At 52.8% G+C, this 25,908-nt stretch overlaps 2 protein-coding genes across 2 annotated transcripts in view; both read right to left on the bottom strand.

Moving 5' to 3' along the window:
• Positions 1-1,871: 1,871 nt before the first annotated feature.
• LOC133344491 (mucin-2-like) lies at positions 1,872-8,481 on the bottom strand. Its single transcript, XM_061554463.1, has 4 exons — positions 8,282-8,481; positions 7,849-7,922; positions 4,262-5,500; positions 1,872-3,845 (listed from the first exon to the last, which is right to left on the bottom strand). The coding sequence occupies exons 1-4, from the start codon at positions 8,479-8,481 to the stop codon at positions 2,005-2,007; spliced, it is 3,354 nt and encodes a 1,117-aa protein (XP_061410447.1). The 3' UTR covers positions 1,872-2,004.
• LOC133344655 (SCO-spondin-like) overlaps positions 8,033-25,908 on the bottom strand; it is a 28,186-nt gene continuing 10,310 nt past the window's right edge. The window contains exons 14-31 of the mRNA XM_061554691.1: positions 24,286-24,517; positions 23,356-23,402; positions 22,289-22,463; positions 21,503-21,641; positions 20,241-20,547; positions 19,481-19,648; positions 18,679-18,928; positions 17,937-18,245; positions 17,740-17,786; positions 17,160-17,542; positions 15,695-15,799; positions 15,000-15,285; positions 14,253-14,398; positions 13,704-13,825; positions 11,719-11,799; positions 11,238-11,300; positions 9,873-10,099; positions 8,033-9,319 (exon numbers count right to left, since the gene is read on the bottom strand). Of these exons, the coding sequence (XP_061410675.1) occupies position 11,300; positions 11,719-11,799; positions 13,704-13,825; positions 14,253-14,398; positions 15,000-15,285; positions 15,695-15,799; positions 17,160-17,542; positions 17,740-17,786; positions 17,937-18,245; positions 18,679-18,928; positions 19,481-19,648; positions 20,241-20,547; positions 21,503-21,641; positions 22,289-22,463; positions 23,356-23,402; positions 24,286-24,517 (2,798 nt within the window). The 3' untranslated portion in view covers positions 8,033-9,319; positions 9,873-10,099; positions 11,238-11,299. The remainder of the gene's footprint in view (positions 9,320-9,872; positions 10,100-11,237; positions 11,301-11,718; positions 11,800-13,703; positions 13,826-14,252; positions 14,399-14,999; positions 15,286-15,694; positions 15,800-17,159; positions 17,543-17,739; positions 17,787-17,936; positions 18,246-18,678; positions 18,929-19,480; positions 19,649-20,240; positions 20,548-21,502; positions 21,642-22,288; positions 22,464-23,355; positions 23,403-24,285; positions 24,518-25,908) is intronic.

The following is a 25,908-nucleotide window of genomic DNA, read 5'->3' as shown; positions in this document are numbered from 1 at the left end:
GTCTCTTGTATGCTTGTTACAGCTTTGGTTGTTGGTGGTGGTGTTGTACCAGGTCCAGATGTTGTTGGACTACAGGGTATCGTAGGTCCAGGTGAAGGAACTGGTGATCCTGGTGCACATGTTGTTTCAGTTGGAGGGATGACTTTTGTAGATGGAGGTGGGGTGACTTTGGTCGTTGTGAACGGGGTTTCCGTATTGCATGGAGTTGAGCCTGGCAAAGGCGTTGGTGTTGGACTGCAAGGCCCTGAAGGCCCACATGGTGGAGGTGTTGTTGATAAGGAGCTGGTAACACCAGTGGTAGCTTTACTGTCTGGTGGTGGCGTCAGAGTTGACTTCGTGGGAGGTGGTGAGGTGAATCCAGTTGTTGTGTCTGATACAGGAGGTGGTACGGGTGTGCTGCAGATTGGAATACCTGTAGATGAGTCAACTTTTGTGGTTGGAATAATTGATGAAGTAGCACTGCATGGACTTGAAGGACTGGATGGAGATATGGTGGTAATTTCTTTCGTAATAGCTGTAGAAACTGGTGGTTTAGGGACAGGTGTTGTGCCACTGGACGGGGTTGTATCAGGTCCAGATGTTGTTGTTGGGCTGCACGGAGCTGTAGAACCACTCACAGGAGTTGTAGATGCAGGTGAACAAGTTGTCACTATAGGAGGGATTTCTTTAGTGACTGGAGGTGGTGTCAATGTTGACTTGGAGACAGGTGTTGAGGTGATGATTGTGGTTATGTCAGGACCAGGTGGAATTGTTGAACCACATGGACCTGTAGACCCACATGGGGGAAGCGTTGTTTCACTCCCACTTGGCGGTGCCGTTTCTGTGATGATCTTTGTGGTTGGAATTGGGGTTGCAGTTGTTGAGATTGAAGGAGTAGAACAGACAGGTGTCTCTGGCGTAACATCTGGATTGCTGCAAGGCACAACTGTTGCAGGGAGAGATACTTTTGTAGTTGGAGGTGGAGTCAGTGGACTTGTAAAGCCACATGGTCCTGGTGATTCACTGACTGTGCTAATTTTAGACACTGGAGCAGTTGTCAGGGTCGTCTTGGTATCGGGAATTGTGGAACTGCATGGAACCGCTGGTGCAGATGTAACAGAGCCACTTGGCGTAACTCCAGGTACGAATGGTTCTGGAGTTGAGACGATCTTTGTGCTTGGTGGAGGAGTCAGAGTCGTTGAAGGTGGTGGCGTTGAGCAAGGTATTGGCCCTGTTCCAGGTGAAGTCCCTGGACTGCAGGTCACAACATCGGGAACTGGGATTACTTTCGTTGTTGGTGCAGGGGTCTGTTCAGAAACTGGAGGACTGCACGGACTGCTCGATCCACATGGTGGAACTGTTGTCTCTATGGGAATGATTTTGGTTGTGGGTGGAGGTATTGGAGCTAAGGAACTGCTGCAGGGAGCTCCTGGTTGACAAGTAGTAGAACCAACATATGGAGGAGGTGTTTCTGGAGGTGGAGGGTTCTTACTGCTTGGTGGTGGTGTCACGGTTGTAACAACGCCAGGAGTTGTATCTGGGACAACGTTTGTTGTTGGACTACATGGAACTGTAGATCCAGATGATGGTGGTGTTGGTTGAGGTGCACATGTTTCTGTGATAGGAACGTTTTTCGTTGTTGGTGGTGGTGTTAGAGTTGTCTTGGTGAATGGTGTTGTGACTGACCCAGGTTTTGTCTCTGGAATGCTACACGTCACAATTTCAGTCACTGGAATTTGTTTTGTGGTTGGTGATGGCGTAGGTCCAGATGCAGAACTGCAAGGAACGGTTGATCCGCATGGAGCTGGTGTTTCTGATATTATGGACTTAGTGGAAGGTGGTGGCGTTAGTGTGGTCTTGGTGAATGATGTGTCACCACCGCAAGGCGTTGTTTCTTGTGCAGCTGTTGATATGGAACTGCAAGGTCCTGTAGATCCACCTGGAGGAGGCGTTGTCTCTTGTATGCTTGTTAAAGCTTTGGTTGTTGGTGGTGGTGTTGTCGGGCCAGGTCCAGATGTTGATGGACTACATGGTACCTGTAGATCCAGGTGAAGGAACTGGTGATCCCGGTGAACATGTTATTTCGGTCGTAGGGATTACTTTTGTGGATGGAGGTGGGGTCACTTTCGTCGTAGTGAAAGGCATTTCCGTACTGCATGGAGTTGAGCCTGGCACAGGCGTTGGTGTTGGACTGCAAGGCCCTGTAGGCCCACATGGTGGAGGTGTTGTTGGTAAGGAGCTTGTAACACCAGTGGTAGCTTTACTGTCTGGTGGTGGAGTCAGAGTTGATTTTGTGAGAGGTGGATTTGTGGAGCAAGGTGTTACGTCTGTTACTGGGGGTGTAACAGGCGTGCTGCAAATTGGGATCCCAGTAGTTGACACCAACTTTGTTGTTGGTACAACTGGAGATGTGGGACTGCAAGAAATTGTAGAACCACCAGGAGGCGTCGTGGAAATGATGTTAGTAATTGGTGTTGTGACCAGTGTTGTGCTACCACAAGGTGTTGTCTCAGGTCCAGATGTTGTTGTTGGGCTGCATGGAGCAGTCGGGCCAGTCACAGGCGTTGTAGATACAGGTGGGCTGGTTGTCACAACAGGAGGTATCTCTTTAGTGACTGGAGGTGGCGTCAGTGTTGACTTGGAGACAGGCGTTGAGGTGCTGATTGTGGTTATTCCTGTACCAGGTGGAGGTGTTGAACCGCATGGACCTGTAGATCCACATGATGGGGGTGTCGTTTCACTCCCACTTGGCGGCGCTGTTTCAGTGATGATCTTTGTGGTTGGAATTGGGGTTGCAGTTGTTGATATTGAAGGAGTCGAACAGGCAGGTGTCAAGTCTGTGATTAGTGACGTAACATCTGGATTGCTGCAAGGCACAACTGTTGAAGGTGGAGATATCTTTGTAGTAGGAGGTGGAGTAAGTGGACTGCATGGGCTTGTAGAGACAGATGGTCCTGGTGATTCACTGACCGTGCTAATTTTAGACACTGGAGCAGTTGTCAGGGTTGTCTTGGTAACTGGTGTTGTAGAACTGCATGGAACCTCTGGTGCAGGTGTAACGGAGCCACATGGCGTAACACCAGGTGCACATGTTTCTGCAGATGAGACGACCTTTGTGCTTGATGGTGGAGAAATAGTTGTCACGGTGGAAGGTGGTGGCGTTGAGCAAGGTATTGGTCCTGATCCAGGTGAAGTCGCTGGGCTGCAGGTAACACCATCGGGAACTGGGATTACTTTTGTTGTTGGTGCAGGGGTCTGTTCAGAGACTGGAGGACTGCACGCACTGCTCGGACCACATGGTGGAACTGTTGTCTCTATGGGAATGAGTTTGGTTGTAGGTAGAGGTGTTGAAGCTGTAGAACTGCTGCAGGGAGCTCCTGGTTGACCTGTAGAAGAACCACCACATGGAGGAGGTGTTTCTGGAGGTGGAGGGTTCTTACTGCTTGGTGGTGGTGTCACGGTTGTAACAACAGAAGGAGTTGTGTCTGGGACAACGTTTGTTGTTAGACTGCATGGGACAGTAGATCCAGATGATGGTGGTGTTGACTGAGGTGCACACGTTTCTGTGATAGGAACAATTTTCGTTGTTGGCGGTGGTGTCAGAGTTGTCTTGGTGAAAGGCGTTGTGACGGACCCAGGTGTTGTCTCTGGAATGCTACACGTCACGATATCAGTGACTGGACTTTGTTTTGTGGTGGGTGACGGTGTAGGTCCAGATGCAGAACTGCATGGAACGGTTGGTCCACATGATGGTATCGTTGGCTCGGCTCCAGATGGTGAGGTACTTTCGCTGATCACCTTTGTCGTTGGTGGTTCAGTCAGCGTCGTCTCAGGGAATGGTGTTGTAACACCGCAAGGAGTTACGTCTGATGAAAAAAAAAATGACAGTCATTAACGATTGCTCTCATCAAATGTCCTGCACCATTAAAAGATAATAAACAATGGAACCACATTGCTAACTTGTGCTTTGTGCCACACATCATCATCCTCCCGTCTTGTCCATTTATGACGTACAAGCCTCATATTTGCTACTCACAGTCTGCTAGTATTTAATTAATTCATAGGCCACGTTAATCTCTTCAATTCCCAGTTTTCTCCATTTACCCAATGCCAGTGTTAACGTGTGTTTTTACACCAGTTGAAACCACTTTCAACTCATCGTCATATCTATTTTTTGCATAACCTGCTTACTCTGCATTTCTCAACTGACGCTGACTCATACAAACTCCTGACAAAGAAACGATGCAGCTAAAGGCTGGGAGTGGAGCCCCGAGGGCCTTACCTTTCACAATACTCGACGCACCACTCGCAGGTCCACAGGGAGCAGGTGTCGGTCCTTCCGGAGACACGACTTTCGTCGTAGGAGACGGTGCAGACGTTGTTGTGGGGCCGCATGGAGTTCCTTCTTGTGCCGGTTGTGTACCACCGGATGGGCTGTTGTAGGCGGGTGGCGCGATTGCCTCTACCCCATTGCTCTGAGCCGCTTGAGTCACCGCTGGTGGCGTCAGAATAGTGTCGGTGACCACTGGTGCGGATCCACACGGTGTACTCAAAGGGGCTGCGTCTTTTACAGGCGTCGTCTCTGGAGCATTGCAGGTCACAATACCCGCAGTGGAGCTTATTTTTGTGGTTGGCGGTATTGGGGAAGATTCTGTAGAGCACTGTGGCCCAGCAGTGGTGATGATATTGATGGATATTGGTGCAGAGCTTGTGATGGTTGCTGCCGTAGGACTGCAAGGTATGTCTGGCCCAGGTGTTGGAGATCCACGCGATGGTGTTGTTTCAGGAACACCTGTTACACACGTGCTTGGGATGACTTTAGTAATTGGTGTAGTTGACGGTGTTGTCTTCGTAAAAGGTGTTGTAGTTATAACATCAGATGGAGTTGTTTCTGTTGGACCACTAGGATTAGTATTGCTACACAAAGGTAAAGCTGTGTCAACCACTTCAAGTTGAGCGGATGTGATAGCTTTCGTTACTGGTGGAGGTGTCAGAGTTGGCTTAGTTGTAAAGGTCGTTGAGCTACAGGGGATATCTTGCGTTGGCCCAGATGGTGCAGCCGTAGTAAAGATGTCTTTATTGATAGGTACGACCGGCACTGTTGTTTTTGTATCAGGTATCGTGCTGGAAACGGTGGTTCCTGGTGCAGGTGCTGTGGATCCACAGGATGGGGATGTTACGTCTGGCACACTCGGTGCACAGGTAGTAATGATGTCTTTATTAACTGGTGCGACTGGCACTGTCGTCTTTGAGCTTGGCAGTGTGGTTGAAACAGCGGCGCCTGGTCCAGGTGTTGTGGACTCACATGAAGAAGCCGTATCACTTCCGGCTGGGACTTCTGGACCAACGATGGTCTGTGCGGTCGTTATTACAGCGTTGCAAGTGGTTACCGCCCTCCCAGGTGCTTGCGTGGTAGCACACGGGCCTGCAGACTCACTCAGTGGCACATTGATTGCATTCGTTGGCTCCAGTTGCGCATGCGACTGTGGAGATGGCGGAAATCTTAGCAGACGGTGGCGGCGTCAGCGTTGTCTTAGTGACTGGAGTTGTAGTACTGCAGAGAGACGAATCGGGTCCTGTTGTAGGGCCACAGGGGGGAACTGTTTCAAATACACCGGGTGGTTCTACAACGTCGGATCCTGAAACTGGACGAATAGAGCCACTTGGGGGAATATTTTCATTAGAACCGGAATATGCGAGCACTGTTGAACATGGGACAGGCACATCGGGCACGACTGTTGAAACCTTATTAGACGGTGGTGGTGTGAGTGTTGTTTTCGACGATGGAGGTGTAGTGGAGCAGACAGGTAACGTTGTCCCTGGAACGGCACAAGTCGTCAGACTTTCCTTTACAGCTGGTGATGATGATGACGTAGAACCACATGGAACAGTGGAATCGGATGGGGGTGATATCAAATCTGAAACTACGCCAGCGTTGGTGCCCTCTGATGGTACATTGATAATAGCTGATGGTGTTGTTTCTGGATTGTTGCACGTCCCGATATCTACCACTTGGCTTAGCTTTGTGGTTGATGGTGGTGCCAGTGTGGTTGGACCACATGGACTAGAAGACTCGGACGAAGGGACAGATTCAGCTGCCTGAGATGATCCTCCAGAGCAGGGGACAGCTGGTCCTGAAACTTTCGTAGTTGGTGCAGGTGTCAGAGCTGTAGTTGAGCTACAAACCGAGCTCTGCACAGGTAATGTGGAATCAAGTGGGAGTGATGATGTCCCGGATGCACTTGGTATCTCGCCGGCAACGATCAATTTGTTGCTGGGTGAGGACACGAGTGTTGTCTTTGTGGCAGGTGGGGTCTCTGTAGATCCAGCACTTGGCCCGCACGTGTTAGGGCCACATGGAATAGTCGCGTCCGGTGAACCAGAGGAGCCACTTGGGCTGCCAGAGTTGATTGGAGGGGAAATTACTTCTATTCCACTGACAATATTGTCTTGTGGGATAATTACTTTGGTGACTGGTGGTGGCGTTAGAGTTGTCTTTGAGATAGGGGTTGTAGTGCTGCATGTAGTCACAATGTCTTGTATAGATGATCCTGGACTGCACGGGACTGTGTTTCCACAAACTGGCTCAGTGACTAAATTTTTAGAAATCAAATTGTTAATCGTGGCTGGGGGTAACGACGTCGTCGCACAAGCGGGTTGCGTTTCTGCGACAGATGCCACATCACTGCCCGGTACTGTCTGTGGATTACTGTAAACCACGTCAACAAAATTCGGATTAAGTTTTGTGGTCGGTGCTGGCGTCTGGGAAGACACTGTGGAACTGCAGGGACCAGTGGGACTACAAGGAACGGTAGATATTACGTCCAATGGAATCTCATTATTTGCCGGTGGTGGCGTCAGTGTCGTCTTGGTGAAGCCCGTTATTGGACTGCAAGTTGATTCTTTTTGCGCAGGTGATGCAAACCCACATGGAGCAACTGTCGTTTCAGGAATTACTGATACAACTGGAGGAATGATGTTGGAGGCTGGTGGTTGTGCTGGAGGAGGAGCACCTTCCACAGGTGTCGTCGAGCCGCATGGAATGCTGGCATCGCAAGGCAGAACAGATTGTCTGCCTCCATCAGAACCTGGTGCAAAGATGTCTTTTGAGGGCGCCAGTGTTGTTTGACTGGCGGGCGTTGTAACGCTGCAAATTGTTCCATCAGCTGCAGGAACGCCACCCTGTTGGCTGTCATATGTTCCTGGAACGTTGTTCTGGCCCGATGGGTACTTATTCTGACTGACAACATTACTCGTTAGTTTAGATGATGAACTGGATAAGATATCTGTAGAAATTTGTACATTTGCTATGTCTGTGTCACAAATCACGGCATAAGGACTGCTCGAAGAATCCGGGTTTGTTGGTGAGGTATTCGTTCCCGGTTGGTTACTTGGAAGTCCAGAATCCGGTGTTTTCCCACTTACACTTGAGTCACCTGCCGGGCTACCCGGTGCTGCAGACGAACAGCTGGCAGTCGGAGCTTGAGATATTTTAGTCGTTGGAGCGGGGGGCGTCAATGTTTCTTTGGAAACCGTTGTTATACCACTGCAAGGAGTTGTGTCCAACCTTGCTATTGTAGGGCCACCTGGAGTAGTAGAACCGCATGGAGTGGAGGAGCCGCACGGAATAAGTGTGGTTTCCGGAATGGCAGTAGCTTCAGAGGTTGGTGGGGGGAGATGACTTGTGGACAATGAGATGACAAAAGGAGGAACTGTTGTCTTACACGCAACGTCGTTATTGGCTGGTGGAGGTATAAAATTGGACGTTGGTGATGGGATATCAAGGCCCTGGACTGCAGAGCCGCACGGGATCGAGGAGCCGCAAGATGGATTTGTTTCAGATCCGGGTACAAATGTGTCTGGAATCACAATGTTGATAGCCGGTGTCGTCTTGGTCGAGGGGCTTGTAGTGGTAGAGCAAACAGTTGTCCCTGGTGCTGGTGCTGGTGTAACATCACGTGCGGAAGTCGAGACGCATGGAGGACTCGTTTCAATCACATTTTTGTCAGATACTGGCACGTCCACAAAGGACGGTGGCACCAGAGTCGTCTTGCTGGAAGGTGCTGCACTGCTGAAAGCAGATTCGCCAGGAGCAGGTGTTACGCTAGAACCACATGGTGGTATCAGTTTCAACGAGGTTGTTTTGAGGAACTGGTGGAGGTGTCAGAGTTGTCTTGGTGAATGGTGTAACGGTGCTGCAAGTCGTCACATCTGACCCAGGCACTGTTCCTGAGTTGCACGGCGCAGGTGTTACCTGCTGCGCTGCTCTTTGGTGGGTAAACAACTTCAGTCGCCACCTCACCGCCCGGCACTGCTGAGCTGCCAGAAGCTGTCGTGCCACAGGGCGCAGCGGGTCCACACGGGGCCACAGCGTCGGTTCCAGTTGGCGGTGCGTTGTTGAAGGTTTGTATTGTGCTGGGTGTTGATTTTGTTGCCGGTGTCGTCGCGGTCGAAACACCGGGTTGCCACGTGGATCCGCCACAGGGCACAGTGGTGCTGCATGGGCCAGGCGAGCTACTCGGGGGATTCGTTTCTATCCTGTTTGGTGCACAGGTGGTGACTACCTTCGTAACAGGCGGCGGTGTCAGAGTCGTCTTGCTGGTTATTGGTGCAGTGCTACAAACAGACTGTTGGCCAGGCGGTGTGGTACTGCATGGACCTGTGGAACCGCATGGAGGAGCTGGTTCTACGGTAGTGACCACCTTCGGAGGCGGCTCAGTTGTCTTTGTGATCCCAGTTGTGGCACTGCATGGGGTATCTGGTACTGGCACCGTGGAACCGCTTGGACCGGTAGAACTACATGGAGGTGCTGCCGTGCCAGTGGGCGGTACGATTGTGGTGACAATTTTCGTCACTGCCGGAGTTGTCTTTGTGGCAGGTGACTCCGTGCTGCATGTGCTAACTGTTCCAGGAGGTGTGGTGGAACTGCACGGTCCTCCAGAGCCACATGGCGTGGTCGACTCCGATCCCGGGGTTGTGATCTTGGTGGCGGGCGTAGTCCCGGACGTGTCCTTCGTGCTTGACGTTGTGACGCCGCTGACGGTCGTGCCGCATGGGACTGTGCTTCCGCACGGAGGCGCGGTCGTTTGCACGCTGGTGACTGTTGTCGAGATCTTGCTGATGGGTGGTGCTGTCGTGAAGCCTGAGCAAGGTGGCAGGGTGCTGCGGGAGGTGCTGGGGGAGCGGAGGTGCTGCAGGGCGTCACAGGTGCTGTGGTCGACGTGCAAGGTGGTGGAGTGGTTGTCTCCGGCTTGCAGTTGGGTATCTCCTGCTGCTGCAGCATGTTGTTCCAGCAGTAGTATCTCAAGCATTCGGGGACGTTTTCCCACATTCCTCCAGGCTGAAAATGAACAGATTACCTCTAAGACACATTGATTTGAAGTACTCACTGTAATAAATACAGCAGTCGCATCTCATGGACACGATTTCAATCATTTGGTGAAATATACATTATTTATTTTGAGATTTATTTTTCAAAAGCATTTCATAGGTGTCAAAGACTGCTGTTGCATTATGGGCAGTTTTAAAAATTATTATTAGAGTCATATAATGATTGGTCAATACAATAGATTGTTAGGCATCCTGGCGTGACAAATTAAAGTATAACAAGATAGCAAAATCTTGCACATCATGGCTTTGTGCTTGGAAGTATTTTTTTCCCCCATGAATAAATGCATACCGCATGCCATGACATGCACATCACAACACAGTCATTAATTAATAAAATGGAAAGTGTGCACAGAAGGGGAAGATGTAAAAAAACAACTTGGAGATGTGTACACACGGAGAATTACCCTGAGATACAGAGAGAGGAACACGCGGTGAGGCAATCGACGAACGAACCGATTGGTCTGAAAGCGAGAGGCAGAAAGCGCTTGCGCGCGCGGGCTCACCGGGATGACGGTTCCGCAGGGCAGCGAGCACGTGCACTCGGTGACGCGCACGCACGTCTCAGGGTCGCGCACGAGGTAGCCCTCGGCGCAGCGCGGGTATTCGCCGCACACGTCGATGCAGGAATCGTCGTGGCCCGCCTGGCACTCGAGCAGCGAGTAGCGGTACGCGTGGCATGTCGCCTCGCACGTGTACGCGCACTTGTGCAGGTCCTCGGGCGGGCAGTCCTCTGTGACGGCGGCACAAAGGCAAAGATCCCCCCAACCACCGTGTCGCATTAACAGACGTTTTGGGGCGAGTGCGGTTAGCGAGCACACACACCCACGCACAAAGGGAAAGAGCCCCCCGTATACCATTGGAATCTCATTTGCCAGTAAAAAATATGATAATTGTTTTTTTACCTTTCTATGTGACGCCTTTTGGCGTCATCTGGTCCAACCGATGTGAGACTAGGCTCTAAGAAAAGCTGTCTCGGGTGTGGACCAATCAACTTCAAGGACAGTGCACATTATCAGAGTTATGTTTTTTTTGTTTGCATTATGACTGCAGGTATTGTGGTCTATGTAAACATGACTCCTTGTAAAAAAGGTGTCAGTTTTGTTGCCAGATAGAAGGGTAAAAAACCAATTATCAGTCCCCCGTATAACCTAAACAGACTTTTGGGGCAAGTGCTGTTAGTGAACACACACGCACGCACAAAGGCAAAGATCCACCGAAAAGCCTTAACAGAGTTTTGGGGCAAGTGCTGTCAGCGAGCACACACACCCACGCACAAAGGCAAAGAGTATCTGTATAGGCTTAACAGATGTTTAGGGCAAGCAAGCACCTATGAAAGCCGCGATGGCACACAAAGGGGTGGGTGGCCAGCACCACACACGGCCGCCTTTGTCTCCCTAGTGGCGATGTTTACACACCGCACTAGATAATCGGCCTAGAGGAGGCCCAGGATCGGTTCAGATAATCGTCACTGGTGTTGGCCGTGAGCTGAAATTGAACTGGGTCATGGGGTTCATAGTGCAATGCACTAACTGCAACACCACCGCTCCCCACGCACACACACACGCACATGCGTAGTGTTGTAGACTGTTTTTGGTTAACACGTGCAGGTATGCATGCATGCATATACACAGTGTGTATAATTTTGGTTCAACGTAATCACTGGTCATCGTAATAACGGGGGTCAAGACAGACGGGAGATGGAGTGACGCAATTGGAGCAAGATGGACTGTGGTTGAAGTCACACTATTACGAGTAAGGTGAATCTGTGACGTTATAGTGGCAATGAATTAAATATATAAGCTGCTCTCTCACCTGGGAGTGAATGAATCGATGAAGGAATGAATGAACGACGAGGACATGAAACTCACCCGGGGGAATGAATCGACAGGTGGCTGTGGTGGAATCGACATTGCAAGGTGGTGAGGTCGTGTCTGTGGAATAAAAATAAATGCACACCAGACACGCACGGTATCTGTAAGAAATGTTGGCAAGCAAACTTTACCAATTGAAAAAGAACATATTTTAAGAAAACTCAGGCTCAGAAATTGATAGCAGCTATTTTTTGTTATTATTATAATAATATGTTTTCTTTCATGCACGAGGCTATCAATAATCATTGCACCCTCGGTTAAAAGTGTCCCGCCATCGCACCGCGTGTGTGCGACCTTCATCGTACGTCAACAAATTTTCTCGTTTTGTCAATTCGCTGAACGCGTCTTTCGCTTAGTGCGGCGCAAATCCTCCTACCGCTCGCCTGCAGTTCACCGACAACTCGCCGCGTTCGGCTACACGAACGCGAACGAACGCCTTCCCACCCCGGGGGTGCCAAGAGCTCACGGCGCCACCCACCAGCAGGATCCCACGGCGGAGGCGTGACCGTCTTGGGGCACGGCAGGACCGATGCATTGGATGTCGTGGTCCATGCAGTAACTGCGGAGAGATCGCGCGTGACGGTGAGCGCTCGCCCGAACGTCGCCGCACCGTCCGTGCGCACGCTGCGCGCAGAGAGGCCCCTTTCGTTGATCCATCGCTGGACTCAGGCCACCCGACGTGGCGCGGGTCATGGGGGTTATCCGGCCGTGCTTCACCGCGCCGGGTACACGCACGTTGGTGGCGGTGCGAAGCATCGTTGCGGGAGAGCAGACCAGCAGTAAAACAATGCACTGTGCTGCAATGCCCTCTGCTAGCCACGACGGAGCCCCGCAGCCAGCCCGTGACACCCGTTTCAATCTGAGTTGGGCACCCGTCCTCGCACTACCAAGGCTCCATCCTGCTTTGCTTCCCAAGATCTCAAGAGATCCGGTGCACTCTGCGCTGTTCAGCGACAGGAAACACCTTTCTCACAATGAGGAATCTAAGTTGAGTTTAAAGATGTCCCGGTCGACTTAACTCCGACGTTCCACTCACACGTGAACGGGTGTCACGATCCGCTGAGTGCGACACGTGGACCTACCGTGTGGAGAGGTGGAATTTGTCACCCCGTGACAGTTGATCTAAGACTCCCCCAACCCACCGTGTGGACAGGAACTTGATGCCATGACCACATTGCTGGGTGTGTAACGATGCGTCGGTTTGTTGAGTTTGTTTGATTTGCTACAGGGTTGTCCCTGTTTAGCGAGTTGCCTGGACAGAGATCCGCGATGCGTGAGCACAGCAACAACAAAACCAAACAAAATATCGAAATTCCAGAGAACATTAATTACATCCCCTTGGTTATGCTCGAGATACATGATATGGAACCACGCACAAAGGGAATGGATTCGTGACGATTTCAGAATCAGAATATGTATTTATACTGGAGAAATCCCATGAGCTGTAAAGCTCTTTTTCAAAGATGTCCAGTAGGGGCGGGTCAGAAGGTTACAACAAGAAACAAAACACAAACACATCAGGAGTGCAAAGTATAGGAAAGGTAAACAAATCACTTTAAAAATATAAAATCAAACTAAACAATTGCTTATGTTGCCAGGTGAAGCCCACTGAGCTATTCGATTATATTTTAGAAACGACCGGGCCACAAATAGCTCGACAAAGTGGCTTTTGGTGTGGAAAATCCTCGCAACAAAAATTATATATATAAATATATATGTATACTCTTTGGTTCTTTCGGTAAAGTCACGTAGAACATTTTCTATCTACGTGAGTTAAAATTTTCTATCTACGTGACTTTACGTAGAACCAAAGAGTATGGATTCCTACAGTCACGAAAGCTTCAAATCAAAAATATATATTTATTTATGAAAATAACATGCAAATCAGAAGAAGTGAGAGGAAGACTCAAGGTGGTAGAAATCACAGAGAAGATGAGAGATGAAAGGGCTGGTGTGGTTCGGTCATGCGGAGAGACAACAGGACAATGATGTGGGTCAGATGGTGCAAGTGATGCAAGTGGAATGAACGAGATCAAGAGGAAGGCAGCAGAGGAGGTGGAGGGAGCGATGTGGTGCGATCGGACCATGGTGGCCCGAGGAGTGGAAAGAGAGATGGCGCAAGACAGAGCAGCGTGGAGAAGGTTGGCAAAGACAGCGGACCCCCCCCCCCCACGTGAGTGGGACAAACGCGTGGAAGACGAAGCAGACAGACTAATTGAACGAAAACAAATCTGTGCAAGAGACAAAGGTGTAGGGGGGGGGGGGATGTGCAACAATACAAACGAGACGAGCACAAAAAAAACACCGAGACAAAAATAATCAACGCTTGATTCGAACCGCACCCACGTAAGTGCGCGTCACGCGCCCCGTCTCAAAACGAACGTCCGAAGGTGGACAACGCCCTCGAGGGAGGAGGAGGGGAGGAGGATGAGGAGGAGGACGCGTGCTTTCTCGATCACTCACCAGCTCCTGCACTCGTCCGACAGGGAGTCGATCTTCTGGCCGTCGTAGATGAGGACTCCGTCGATCACCTTGCAGACGCACTCCTCCAGTCGCATGCATTTGGTCGTGAGCTCGTTGAACACCTGCAGCGAACGGCACGAATCGGTCACCACCGAGGCAAGCAACGGCCACTTGTACTCACTATGGCACCGTCTTTTGAGATTATTTCGCAACGTACGTAGCCGACCATGCTAATCGGAAGTGCGGGGGAAGCACAGCAAACCGAACACCAAAAACTGGGTGTGTACAGGCCAGAGATTTGGAAAATATTTCCGCACCCGGCACACCACACCCAGTATGCATCTCACTATAGCGATGTCTCATAGCCAAGCAACCAACTGCAACCTACCAGCGATCCGGATAATATTCAGTGATAAGTTAAGTCCCGGCATCCATCCATCCATACAAACAGAAGAAGAGAGAGACTGACTAAGAGAGACTGCCTGACTGACTGATTGGATAACATTCATGAATGCGACGGGACGAGACTTCGACGAAGCCACTACAAACCTCATTGTCGTGCACGCATCGGCAGCCCTCCACGCACACGTCCGGGCAGCTCGCGTACACCTCCTCGTAGCGCTCATAGTTCTCGCACGTCTTGGGGCAGGCGGGCACGCACGGGTCGTAGCGCATGCAGCCGTCGCACTGCATCGCTGTGGGAGGCAGTGGCACGCACCGGAGAGCGGTCAGTCGGCCGGTCGGTTTCCGAGGCTGCCTAAGCGCCACGATCACTGTGCGTGTGGTGGGTTTCGGGGTTCGATGCCCTGCTACACCAACAGTCGTTGTAATCGGCAAGCAGGGTTCCCAGGCTTGTCCTTTTGGATGGAGTCATCTGGTTTGGCTAAACTCGCAGTATTAATAGTAAGCGCGAATTGAATGCCACGCTTTGGACGCGAGGCTCGCTCCGCCACCGTTTGCTATTGGCACGGTGAGCAATGTTGGTCACAGTGATTCCTTTACGTAGGTCACAGGTAACGGGTTGTATATGAATATACAAGTCATCTCACTACGGCTGTCGCTACGAGCCACGTGCCACCTTTCCCATCTACCTGCAATCCTTCGTGAGAAATGAATCCCGGATGATGACAATGACGACGATGACGACAACGATGACGACGATTTAATGAAGTGGCGACACGCGCCGCAACGAAAATTAAATGATGACCACTTCGACGATGATCACTACGACGATTGAATAAAAGGTGTGTGGGGGGGGTAGGAGGTGCATAAGTCACTCGAGGAACAAATACGTACGGCAGAACTCGGGTGTGCGCCAGTAGACGTACACGCCGTAGCGGTTGCACTCCTGCGCGTAGGCGGCCACGGCCGTGCACAGGCACTCGCAGTCGGCGCCCGAGTCGCAGCCGCACGCGTCGTAGACGCAGCGCTCGAAGTAGACGTAGTAGGGCACCTCGGCGTGGCACGCGGCGAACGCCTCCGAGCGGATGATGCCGCACTTGCGCTTGGCCCAGGCCTCGCGTTGCGGGAAGAGCGCGCAAGTGTCCGTCACCAGCTTGGCGTCCAGGCAGTAGCTGCGTACCTGGTGGAGGAAGGGGCGGGCAGGGGAGGGAGCGGAGTGGCTGCAGAGTTCCGCGGTGGCGAGATGTTAACTTCTTCGCCTGGTATGCAGGAGGTCGTGAGTTCGATCCCGACCCTGACGCCTGTACATCTGGAGTTTGCGTGGCTCTCTCCCCGTGGTCAGCGTGTATTTTTCTCCGGGTCTTCCGGTTTTTCCTTCCACATTTGTAAACGTGCGTTTAGAGCGTTTGGCTGCAATACATTTCCACGCGATAAGCCACTTCGTTGAGCTATCGTCTGTGCCCAGGTCGCTTCTGACAAAAGAGCTATTTAGCTCAGTGGGCCTTACGTAGTAAGATAAAAAAATAAGAGAGTTTAGTTGAGCAGCTTTAGTGTGAGATTGAGCGAGCGAACTGCTCAGCGCTCGGCACCTTCCAGGAGTCTGCGAACGCGTCCTCCTGTATGACCACGATGCCCTGAGGAGTGGTGAAGTCGTTGAGCTGGTTCCCGTCATAGTCGCCGCACAGCCCCATCACCTGGACAAACGTTTTTAGGTTTGCAAATGAGAAGAGAGAGAAAAAAAACATCACAATCAGGACAGGACGGAATCTTAAAATAGTCTTGCGTTGTTATTGGGAGGTGAAGCACATTCGCCAATAAAACATTCACACGACACCAACCCCAACTAACCAGCGAGTCACTAGTACCAGCCCTTCCACTCATCCCAACCCTGAGCAACCAGCCAGGCAGTCACTAGTGCCAGCCCTCCCACTCATCCTCACTAAGCAGCCAGTCACGAGTTCCAGCCCTCCCACTCATCCTCACTAAGCAGCCAGTCACTAGTGCCAGCACTCCCACTCATCCTCACTAACCAGCCAGGCACGAGTTCCAGCCCTCCCACTCATCCTCACTAACCAGCCAGTCACTAGTACCAGCCCTTCCACTCATCCCAACCCTGAGCAACCAGCCAGGCAGTCACTAGTGCCAGCCCTCCCACTCATCCTCACTAAGCAGCCAGTCACGAGTTCCAGCCCTCCCACTCATCCTCACTAAGCAGCCAGTCACTAGTGCCAGCACTCCCACTCATCCTCACTAACCAGCCAGGCACGAGTTCCAGCCCTCCCACTCATCCTCACTAACCAGCCAGTCACTAGTACCAGCCCTTCCACTCATCCCAACCCTGAGCAACCAGCCAGGCAGTCACTAGTGCCAGCCCTCCCACTCATCCTCACTAAGCAGCCAGTCACGAGTTCCAGCCCTCCCACTCATCCTCACTAAGCAGCCAGTCACTAGTGCCAGCACTCCCACTCATCCTCACTAACCAGCCAGGCACGAGTTCCAGCCCTCCCACTCATCCTCACTAACCAGCCAGTCACTAGTACCAGCCCTTCCACTCATCCCAACCCTGAGCAACCAGCCAGCCAGTCACTAGTGCCAGCCCTCCCACTCATCCTCACTAAGCAGCCAGTCACGAGTTCCAGCCCTCCCACTCATCCTCACTAAGCAGCCAGTCACTAGTGCCAGCACTCCCACTCATCCTCACTAAGCAGCCAGTCACTAGTACCAGCACTCCTACTCATCCTAACCCTGAGCAACCAGCCAGCCAGTCACGAGTACCAGCCCTCCCACTGATTCCTAACCCGAACCAACCAACCCACGACACTACAACTCGCTCGGCACTGAACCAACTACACAACCAGCAATCCCCCACACCAACCATGACCATGACCCATCGTCCCACTTAGCCCGGCCTCCTCTCCCGTCAGGTTGGGCCGTCAGCGGCACCAACCCCCGTGCTTTGCTCTCTCTCCCCCCCCCCCCCCGCTCCGCCACCCGCCCCCCGATCGATGGATATTCCCCGCACTCGCAGCCTCCCCCACCCCCGGGGTTACTCACGCCCTTGCTGAAGCCCTGGTCCAGCTTGATCTGCAGGTGAGTGCCGCGGTCCCAGCTGAGCGTGACGCCCATGTCGGTGCGCACGAACACCCAGCGGCCCACGTAGGAGACGTGGAAGAGGAGGGCGCTGTCGGCCGCCACGGGCTCGCCGCGCACCAGGCGCAGGCGGTGGGTGACGCCGGCGCGCGTCACCGCCAGCGTCACGGCCTTGGTGCACGTGGTGCCGCTGGTGCCGCACGGAACGTTCTCGGCCGACACGGCGAAGGAGCCGAGGGGTCCGTCGACGATGCTCTGCGCGTAGACGTACTCGCACGAGCCCTGGAACTGGTAGAGCTTGCCGTCGAACGACTTGATGTGCGACGAGCCGTACGCCGTGCACAGACCTGCGGGGGGAGGGCGGGCGGGCGGGTCATGGAAGGTCACGGAGGGTCACGGAGAGTGGGTCACCAAGGTGGTGGTTGTTGTTATGGTGGTGGTGGTAGTTGCGAGGTTCATGGGGGTGGTTGGGGATAGTGGTGGTGGTGATGATGATGGTGGTGGTAGCCGTAGTTGTGAGCGTAGTGGAGGTGTTCATAATTACCCGAGCACAGCTTAGTTTCGCACTGCCACTGCTGGTTTATGCAGACACTGTGGAGACACGGGGCGGGATTGAACAAAAAGACGACAAATAAATATCACGGACATGGCTAGCGTGGTGGCATAGCGCTTCGTGCTACCCGCGCACAACTGGATGCGGTGTGCCGCGCGCGGACAGCGCAGGCGGGACGCCGCCCTCACCACAAGTTGCACTCGACCTTCATGCTCTCGCCCTCGCCGTAGCTCATCCCCCCGTGGTAGCACGGGCACTCCTGGGGCAGCACGCAGGCCCCCGTCGCCGCGTCCCACACCGTCGTGTTGTCGCACTGGCAGCCGCCGGCGCAGCGTCCCGCCGAGGGCTGCGGCGTGTTGCGCGTCCGCGGCAGGTGCATGTTGTCGCAGGTGAGCGGCTCGGGGTCCTTGCAGCTCACGTACTCCTGGTGGGGGCCGCACAGGTCCTTGGTGCCGCAGTCGTTGGTGGTGCACAGCCACTTGCCGCGGTAGCACTCGCTGGGGGGTTGGGGTCAAGGAGGGGAGGAGGGGTGGTTGGGAGAGGATGGAGAGAGTCGCAGAGTGATGTATTGCTCAAAGCTCACAGCCACATCTTGCTATGAATTGTTTATTTTGTAACTGTGTATAATTGTTTATATTGATGTTTAATGATGCGATGGCACTTTGGGTGGCAGATTCTTTTGGTGGTGGTGGTATTGATGGGTATTGCTTTGGTATTGTTTGGTTGTATATATGACAATTGGTTGGTATCGGTGCTGGTGGTGGCGGTGATATTGGTGGGCATTGGCTGGCAAAGGTGGCTTTATCGGTGGCTATCACTTCGGAGTAGCCGTGACGGCGAGTCGTGAAGGGCAGCAGCTAGCGGGAGACATCAGTGGCGACAACAACATTCGGTGCCCGGGCATCCCTCGTCGTCCGCGACCGCGCGCACCAGATGTTGCAGTCCTGCATGCGCGCCTCTCCGCTGACGTAGTAGATGCCCTCCCACACGCAGGGGCAGTCCTCGGGCGGCACGCAGCGGCCCTCGTAGTCGAGCACGGAGCCCGGCGGGCAGCTGCAGCCCTGGACGCACTGCTCCGAGCAGTCGACGCGAGCCGACAGCTCCAGCGCCAGCGAGCCGCACGACGCGTCGCACGCGCTCCCGCACTCCAGGTACTGCATCCCCATGGGGCACAGCGCCACTGCGCGGCGGGGAGGGCGGTGGGGAGAAGTGTGTGGGGGAGGGGCAGCCGAGAGGGGCACGGGGTGGGGAGGCCGAGAGGAGTGTGAACCATCGCGCCAACTGCGGTCAACCTCGTGAGCGGCGGCTTTTGGCTGCTGCCCGTCGGTCACAGACGGCGGTCGCCGCATCGCGCGCTTTTAAATGCCTTTCCGCGGCCGTCTGGAACGCTCTTTCTTCCTATAGTAGAAAGCATCTGTGGACTTTTAAATCATCTCGATGGAAAACTATTTTTTTTAAACTGATTTTTGTGTTTCATTTGTTGTCGTTCACCCTCACTATCCGATTAGCACGGTTGGTCATGTACGGTGAGAAAAAAGTTCAACATACAAGGGGGGGGGGGGGATAAAGCGAAGGACGACATGGGGGGGGGTGTATCCAATCGGAGTGTGCATGTGCTTGGTGCGCCGTGTGTGTGTGGTGCGTTGCGTTGCGTTGCCGTGCGAGCAGAGGGTGTGCTTTCAATCGAGGGTTACGAAGGGGCTCGAGGAGGAGGAGGGGGGCTGTCTCGTACCGCACTCGGGCACCGCGTCTCTCCACCCCGCGATCGCCACCCCGGCGCGCACGCACGCCAGCGAGTAGTCGGCCAGCGAGTCGCACTCGGGCCACGTGAGGTCGGTGGAGCAGAGGGTGTTCATGCACGAGTCGTAGTACGTGTGGTGGCTCACCACCTCGTGACACTCTGCACGCATCACGCATCACACACACAAAGACAAAGATCCCCCGTATAGGATTAACAATATCGGGGCAAGTTCTGTTAGCGAGTAGCACCTATGCAGGCCGGAACAGCACGCGAGGGGGTGGGTGGCCAGGCCCACGCCCGGCTGCCTTTGTCTCCCCAGTGGCGATGTTTACACATCGGAATAGTTACTCATTTGAGGCTGAGTCGACCCAGGAGAGGCCCGGAACCGGTTCAGATAATCGTCACTGGTGTTTGCCGTGAGCGGAAATCGAACCTGCGTCGCCCGGTTCGTAGTGCAGCGCGCTAACCGCTACACTACCCCCTAACACACACGCACACATACACCCCCTCTTACGCTCACACGCACATTCCCACACTCGCGCACACACACACACACCCTCTCACGCTCACACGCACATTCCCACACTCGCGCACACACACACACCCTCTCACGCTCACACACACATTCCCACACTCGCGCACACACACGCATTCTCACACTCGCACACACACACACACCCTCTCACGTTCACACACACATTCCCACACTCGCGCATACACACACACACAGACACACGTGGGTGTGACTCACGTGAGAAGGGTGCCTGCAGCAGCAGACCGCACACGCTCTGGGCGCGTAGACGCCGGTACTGGTTGATCTCGCACGGGTCGACCACCTCCACGGCGGCGCTGGCGCACGTGGCCAGCGCCTTCCACTTGTTGGCGAAAGCCCCTGGCGCGCTCTCGACGTCTCCGAGCGGAGTGCGGAAGTCGTTGAGCTGGTGGTTGTCGAAGTTGCCGCACAGCCCCTCCATGCTGCCCATGAGCGCCGGGTGAGCGGTCACGTACACGCGGTTGCGGCCGTCGAAAAGCAGCGTGAGGCCGTTGAGAAGGGTCAGCTGCGAGAGGGTGGCGACCGGAGGTTAGGGCGCTGCTCGTGGTGCTGGTGGTGGTGAGTGTGTCGAAGGTGCCCTGGCAGGAGGTCACGGAACAGACCCAGGTGCCGTGGGTTGTCCGACTGAGATGATTGGCAGGTTGCAACAAAGGCGGCAGGAACGTGGTGCTGGCTAGCCATGGCTGGGTGCTCGCTAACAGCATTTGCTCCAACAGTCTGCTCAGGCTACACGGGGATATTTGGTGAGTTTTTGTGGTGGTGGTGGTGGTTGTGATGGTGGTAGTGGTTATAATCATGTTGATGTGGTCATAGTAATGATAGGAATGGTAATTGCGGTGGTGGTTGTGGTGTTGATCATGAGCGTGATTGCAGTTGTTGGTGGTGATAATAATAGTGGTTGTGCTGTTTGTCAACCATGATGATGGTCGTAGTGGTGGAAATAATGACGGTGGCGCTGATGTTACGGTGATGGTGGTGGTAATGCTAATGGTGACGAAAATGGTGATACTAATGCTGCTGAATGTGGTTTTGATAACACTGTTGGCATTGGCGTGGCATGATGATGAATATGATGACCATATTTATTGTGGTGGCGGTGGTGATAATGATGGTGCTACTAATGCTGCTGTTACTTATTAGGCTAGTCCAGGGGTCGGCAAATAAAATAACAAGAGGAGTATTTTTTGTTCGAATTCGGTAAAAAAATAAAACTTAATATTTCAATAGCCGAAATGCAATGCGAATAACGCCACGAATCAGTCCTTAAAAAGCCGCGTTCGCCTCCGAAGCCGCCCCTGTACTGGTCGATGTTGCTGCTGCTGCTGGGCTGTCTGCCGGACGACAGCAGCTTGACAATGTGTGGAGGAATACGCGAGGGAGAGCGGGGAGCTGCGGTTCCGCGGGGCGGATAAGCGGAGCGTGCTGTGAGAGCGTGGGGGGAGGGGGGGGGGTACACCCACCTTGACGAATTCCTGTGACACCCGCTCCACCTGGAAGCCCTGCCCCGCGTACGGGAGCTTCTCCTCACTGTTGCTGACAAGCAGCTGCCCTGCCTCACCCAGCCGAGCGCTCTCTCCACTCACGGTCAAGATCACAGCCCTGGATGGGGCGCGGGAGGGAGGGCGTAGGAGGGGGGGTCCATTGCATTAATTTCACCAGAGCCCATGCCAAAGCTTCGCTCCGCCAATTGCAGCATCGGGTGTTGGCTTCGCACTTCCGATTAGCACATTCGACTACGTACGTTGCGAAAGAAATTCAACATCTAACTTTTAAACTATTATTTTTGTTTGGGTCTTTCGGTAAAAACTACGACGTTTCGATCACAACACAAGCGATCGTCATCAGAAAACGTCGTAGTTTTTTGTCATTTTATTTCAACCTATCTACGTGACTTTACCGAAAAACCCGAATAATATGAATTCCTTCAGTCACGAAAGCTTTAAGTCAAGATGCATGTTTTATTTGACCAGATAAGACTGAGCTAGAAAGCTCTTTTTTTCAGAAGCGACCTGGCCACATATGACAGCTCGAGGAAGTGGCTTATCGTTGAAGTATAAAGCAGCCAAAACACTCTAAGCGCGTGTTTCTAAATGTGGAGGCAAAAAACCCGGAGGACCTGGAGAAAAATCCACGCGACCAGGGGAAGGCGTCACGTTCAAGATCGAATTCACGACATCCTGCGTACCAGGCGAGGTGGTTAACATCTCGCCACCAGTGGCAGCCCAATTCCGTCTCGCGCCTCTCACCTGCTGAAGCCGCCCTGGTTGCAGTCCTTGGTGAGCTGCACGTCAATCTGGTAGGAGAGCGATGTCGAGCAGCTGCTGACGCCACGCACCAGCGTGTACTGGCACTCGCCTTCGAACTCGTACGTTCGCCCGTCGAACGTCGTGTACGACACCTCGCCGATCACGGCGCACGTGGCTGAGAGCGCAAACACAAAGCCATCCCATTGGAACCTCATTTTGCCAGTAACAAAATATGATAGTTGGTTTTTTTACCCTTCTAGCTGGCAACAAAAAAAAGTGTCAGTTTTGTTGCCAGATAGAAGGGTAAAAAAATAATTATCACAAAGCATCCCGTCGTGTCGCCTTTTACAGACTGTTGGGGCAAGTGTCGTTAGCGAGCACCGATGACACACGAGGGCGTGGGTGGCCAGCATCACGCCCGGCTGCCTTTGTCTCCCCAGTGGCGATGTTCATTCACAGCACCAATTACTGGGCCTATAGGAGGCCCAGGACTGGTTCGAATAAGTGTCACTGGTGTCGACCCTGAGTGGGAATTTAACTGTGGTCGCTGGGTTTGTAACGCAGCGTGCAAACTGCTACTTTACTGCGGAGAGTACACACACACGTGTGCACATCTTTACATACACGTACATGCACCAACGTGTACACGTATGTGATATAAATACATTCAGGTACGCGCGCACATGTATACGTTCACATACAGAGATGCAGACACATACATATACACACACATCTTTATACGCTACGTGTACACCTCGATATGCACACACGTACCCATACTTACACGACACATACACATGCAACAACGCGCATGCGTGCACACGCATATGCCCACACACGTATGCACCGACACGATGCCCTTCCCAACCTACTTTCTGAACTGCATCTTACAGGTTCCATCTCGTTCCCTGTAGGCGGTTGTGGCTCAATCTGTACGTGAGCCACCTACCCCACCGCTAAGCCACTATGTTAGTGAGCTAGTTCCAATCACAGTCAGCATATTGAAGTTCGTGTGGTATTTACGTTAATTATTATAATTGTAGTTATTATTGGGAGGCCAGACTCACCGTCACATTGGTTTTGTGAGCATGTCCATTTCCCGTACTGGCAGATGCTGCAAATACAACAAACAGTCGGGATCAGAGACAACACAGCCGGGCCCTGTGTGCGCTGTGCAGTAGCATGTCGTGGAGCTAAGTAATCTGTGCAGAATTTACAGTATATAACCAGGCATTAATGTGTTTGAAGGACAAAAGTGCGAGCGGGAAATCGTCACTGAGTCTCAAGGCTCGTTTTGTAGCAGCCATGCTTGTTTACAAATGCACTTAGCGCTGTCCACGGAACTGATCCCTCCCAGCTCGACACTGCGCTGTCCCTGGTACTGATTCTACTTCATGGCTCCCAATCACCCACTCGGGTCAAACACGCGGCAACGTTGCCTAACCAACAACTGTCGGTCGGACTGAAGATTCTGGCTCCGATACATTGTATCATTAGAAAACAGGAATTAAACGTTTCAGCTTCCGACCTTTAGAGGCAGTAATAGCAGCAGCAGCAGCGTTTCAATGTCAGTGTCTATTGCAATGACAGCTGCGGTGGTAGCGGTATCAGAAATCCGTGGTATTAGCAACGGTGGTAGGAACAGTGGCAATAATAACATGAATAGCAGCCGTGGTGGTATTACGTCCACAATAGAGACGCCATATCATCAGCAGCCATATCAATTATAGCGACCGCAATAGTAGCAGTGGTATGATTACCAATCACTCTGCAAATCAGCAGCGCTAGTAATATCAGCAGTCACATCAAATAATTTTATAAAAGTCATCATTGGCCACCATGGTCAATCCGCTGCTGGATGACGACTTCTCAAAGGTCACTATTATTAGTATCGGTAGCAACAGCAGCAGTGGCATTAATAGCAACAGTCGTATCGATTCAAACATGTGCGCGTCAGTGGAAAATAGCGTCAGTGGCCGTGGGAGCAGCCCTGGTACCAGGTGTTGCAGTCCTGCTGGATGCGCGTGCCGGGCGTGAACTCGCGGCGGATGTAGAGGCACGGGCATTCCTCGCGCTTGAGGCAGGTGCCGTTGTGCAGGTAGGTGCCCTCGGGGCAGTGACAGCCGTCGATGCAGAGGTCGTCCTCGCAGTCGTACGTGGCGTCGAAGCAGGTCTTGGGGCACGACGAGCCGCAGCTGTTGTACACCATGCCGCACGGGCACTGGATGGCTACGTGTGTGGCACGCGCACAGGAGGGAGGACGGAGGCTTGATCGAGCAGAGATTCCAGGTGTGTCTTTTGGCGTGTGTGTGTGTGTGCGCGCGCTATTGTCGTTGTGTGTGAATGTGTTCTTCGTAGGTGCTACTCGCTGACAACGAGAGCCGGTATTTGTGGATGTGTTTGTTCCCATGTGCGCGCGCGTGTTTGTGTGCGTGAATGTTTATTTACGTGTACGCGTGCGTGTCAGTGTTTGCCTGTGTATGTGTGTTTGGCAATATGTCTGAACGCGTATTCTCGTGAGTACGCGTGTGTGGGTTTATGGGGGTGTGTGTGTCTGTGTACGTGTGTGCTATTGGCCACTCAACCCCTTCGTGTGTATCCATAGGTGATCGCTAACATAACTTGCTCCTACAATCTGTTGAGGCTATAGGGGGATCTTTGTGTTTGTGGGTGCGTGTGTATGGGGTGAGTAGGATTCTCCCCGGCCCATAGTGGCGCTGTAGTAGGTACCGTGCAGCAATGCAGCCAGGCAGCAACGCGAACCATGTCCCTAACTCGAACCATGTCCCTAACTCGAACCATGTCCCTAACTCGAACCATGTCCCTAACTCGAACCATGTCCCTAACTCGAACCATGTCCCTAACTCGAACCATGTCCCTAACTCGAACCATGTCCCTAACTCGAACCATGTCCCTAACTCGAACCATGTCCCTAACTCGAACCATGTCCCTAACTCGAACCATGTCCCTAACTCGAACCATGTCCCTAACTCGAACCATGTCCCTAACTCGAACCATGTCCCTAACTCGAACCATGTCCCTAACTCGAACCATGTCCCTAACTCGAACCATGTCCCTAACTCGAACCATGTCCCTAACTCGAACCATGTCCCTAACTCGAACCATTTTCCTAACTCGAACCATGTCCCTATCTCGAACCATGTCCCTAACTCGAACCATGTCCCTAACCCGAACCTTGTCCCTAACTCGAACCATGTCCCTAACTCGAACCATTTTCCTAACTCGAACCATGTCCCTATCTCGAACCATGTCCCTAACTCGAACCATGTCCCTAACCCGAACCTTGTCCCTAACTCGAACCATGTCCCTAACTCGAACCATGTCCCTAACTCGAACCCACCGAGAAGAAATACACCTGCTCAGGAAAACAGTGTTGTGGCCTCACTTAACACCTCACGCCATCGCTCTCCATCTCATTCTTCCTATCCACGCCCGTTACAGCACCCCTCTGGGTCATCCAATGCCTTGATCAATCCACCGCCGGATGAAGGCCTCCCCAAACCGTCACCATCTGTTACACGACGACCCTGCGATGTAACCTATGGGTCCAGTAGCGTAACTGGCGTGGGGGGCAGGGGGTGTCTCGCCCACCCCTCACC

The sequence above is a fragment of the Lethenteron reissneri genome, chromosome 20, assembly GCF_015708825.2.
Source record: "Lethenteron reissneri isolate LAM-NWPU_2019-01 chromosome 20, ASM1570882v1, whole genome shotgun sequence".
Taxonomy (NCBI): domain Eukaryota; kingdom Metazoa; phylum Chordata; class Hyperoartia; order Petromyzontiformes; family Petromyzontidae; genus Lethenteron; species Lethenteron reissneri.
Note: the sequence above shows the minus strand (reverse complement) of the source record. Positions and strands in the feature narration are given on the sequence as shown.